The sequence below is a fragment of the Montipora capricornis genome, chromosome 10 (genome assembly GCF_036669925.1).
Source record: "Montipora capricornis isolate CH-2021 chromosome 10, ASM3666992v2, whole genome shotgun sequence".
NCBI lineage: Eukaryota > Metazoa > Cnidaria > Anthozoa > Scleractinia > Acroporidae > Montipora > Montipora capricornis.
This window is the reverse complement of record NC_090892.1, coordinates 52,112,828-52,115,215: the sequence shown is the minus strand read 5'-3', so window position 1 is coordinate 52,115,215 and position 2,388 is coordinate 52,112,828. Positions and strand designations below refer to the sequence as shown.

Below are 2,388 nucleotides of genomic sequence, written 5' to 3'. Positions count from 1 at the left end.
GACCTTTTAATATATTCGCGGATGCTTGCAACAGAGTAAACTTTATATAGCGTCCGTAGCACATTCTTCGCGCATTTATTTCTTTAAGTCTTTCACACACGAGAGACTGAATTCAAGTAAATCTCCGCGCAGACGCCATCACACGTAATCGCAACACCGAAGAACGTTTTACCCGTGAATGTCCAATTGAGAACATGAGGTTTGAAGATGTTTTTGAAGTGAAGGAGCTGATTGGCAAGGGTTCCTTTGCCGAAGTAAAGAAGTGTGTTAATCGCAGAACGTCACAGCTTTTTGCAGTGAAAGAAATTCACTTCAAAAATTCAGACGAGAGGGAAAAGGTGGAGCAGGAATCAGAGGTGCGTAGGCGATGATTCATCACTTGTCGCAAAGATGCTTTACCAACCCTCAATAATCGTTTGCACTATAAACATGATTAGTTTTTTTACTTGAAATTGTAGTTATAACTGTGGGCTGAATGCCATTCAATTTGCATACCTCTTAAGGAAACAGGTTTTGAGGCAATAAGTGCTGGCTGGGAATTTGGTTCTCTTCTGGTCTGACCTGAAAACTCTCTCCTGATTCTCCGGTTGGTTCTTCATGTTACAATCAAAAATCTAATCGATTCGACTTGAATTGAATTATTAGGATTTTTGGTGCCGGTCTCTAATTAATTACTTCTTTTGCTCTTAGTTACGTGACTGTTGTATGCATAGTTATCATTATTTATGACACCAATCCACATTCATATCCGTTTGGATACGTTCCTCTGCTCCGTATCTTTGTGATCATTGATTTATCATTATTTATGGCACCAATCCACATTCATATCATTTTGGATACGTTCCTCTGCTCCGTGTCTTTGTTATTGATGCTTTGGTATGAAGTTTTACAACAGACAATATGACAATTAGATTTTTATGAGGCGAGTCGATAAAGGTAGAATAATTACCATAAGCTGACATCGAAGCATCGGCATGGCTCCGGCCCCGAGAGGTGACGTCCGTAAACGAAGGAGAGGTGTGGAGTAAACCTTCATCATTGCGCTCTGACCAAGGGCCAACTCTCGGAAAGTCAGCTTATAATCTTACACACCAATGTTCGTGTATCACTCTCCACCAACCCGTGTCTTTAGAAACTTCAACAGATCAAATGACTCAGGATTGGAGTTGACAATCGCGTAATAGGTCGACTTCCTGATGCAACTACAACGTTTCGTGATATCGGCCACAAGGACATGATTGCGTCATATTCTGTTTAATTGAAATATCAACCAATTGTTTCCAGATTTTGGGACGGTTAGACCACCACAGTATAGTTCGCCTTGAGCGAGTGTTTTATGCAGAAGGTAAAGTCCTTATGGTTCTGGAATACCTTCCTGGTGGAGACCTGTTTGACGGCCTGGTATCGAGACCATTTTACAGCGAAAAGGACGCATGCGCTTGTGTTAGACAAGTCATCCTGGCTCTGAACTACCTGTCAAAGAAGAGAATTATTCATAGGGTAAGTTTACGAAGGCACGCAACTCGTGCAAAATGAATGAGATACAGATATTTTACTCTTAGTATCTTCGTTCGTGCGCCTGCAAAGACCGAAAAAGGTTGCCACCCTATGATTGATTGTACCATCTATCAATCGCGTAATTGCTTCTTTAAAACACTTAAGACAGCAACGCGATATCGGCAGATATGTCTGACCAGTTTGATAAAGCTGTTGGTCTCTAACAAAAAACCTGATTGTTTTTGTTTTTTACTTTTCTTCTCATAGTTCATACTTTGCGATTAGAAAACACTACGAAAACCACCCATCTGTGGAATGGGCGCTCACTTTCGCTTGTAAATAGTTCAAATTCTTGAGAGGTGTTGTGTTTGACGTTACTTTTCAGGCCAGGGAACCTTTCTTGCACTCGAAGTAACAGTGATTCCATGGTTGCACTTGCAACCTCTTTGCTGGTCAAGAATAGTTTTACCCATTTTCCCGAAACTCGTGAATTTGAAAACGTATCTTTACATTGTTGTGCTTGTTCCGGTACACCTTGTCGGCGAAAGCTGGCCACTGCTCACACCGTGGAAACGAATTTCATCAAAATGTTTAATTGAAGTGGGCGGGACAGTCACTCAATAATTCGGGCCCATTCCACAGATCAGTAGCTTTCATCGTAAAGGGAGAGCCTCTTTCTCGCTGGTTCTTTTAACAGGATCTAAAGCCAGAAAATCTACTTTTGGCCGAGAAACCGTCTGGAGACCGACCACCAGTTATAAAACTCACAGATTTTGGAATTGCAAAAACCATCGAAGGTATTTCACTCATTTAATCCTTTTGCGTGTCCTGACACACAAACCGGTGGCTCAGTTGGTTGAGCACCGGGCTGTCACGCGGGAGGTCGTGAGT

The 2,388-nt window shown here is 41.9% G+C and overlaps 1 protein-coding gene across 1 annotated transcript in view; it reads left to right on the top strand.

The window, feature by feature from the left end:
- Positions 1–2,388, top strand: part of LOC138022447 (calcium/calmodulin-dependent protein kinase type II subunit delta-like) — a 6,563-nt gene continuing 4,175 nt past the window's right edge. The window contains exons 1-3 of the mRNA XM_068869579.1: positions 1–356; positions 1,285–1,500; positions 2,195–2,294. Of these exons, the coding sequence (XP_068725680.1) occupies positions 195–356; positions 1,285–1,500; positions 2,195–2,294 (478 nt within the window). The 5' untranslated portion in view covers positions 1–194. The remainder of the gene's footprint in view (positions 357–1,284; positions 1,501–2,194; positions 2,295–2,388) is intronic.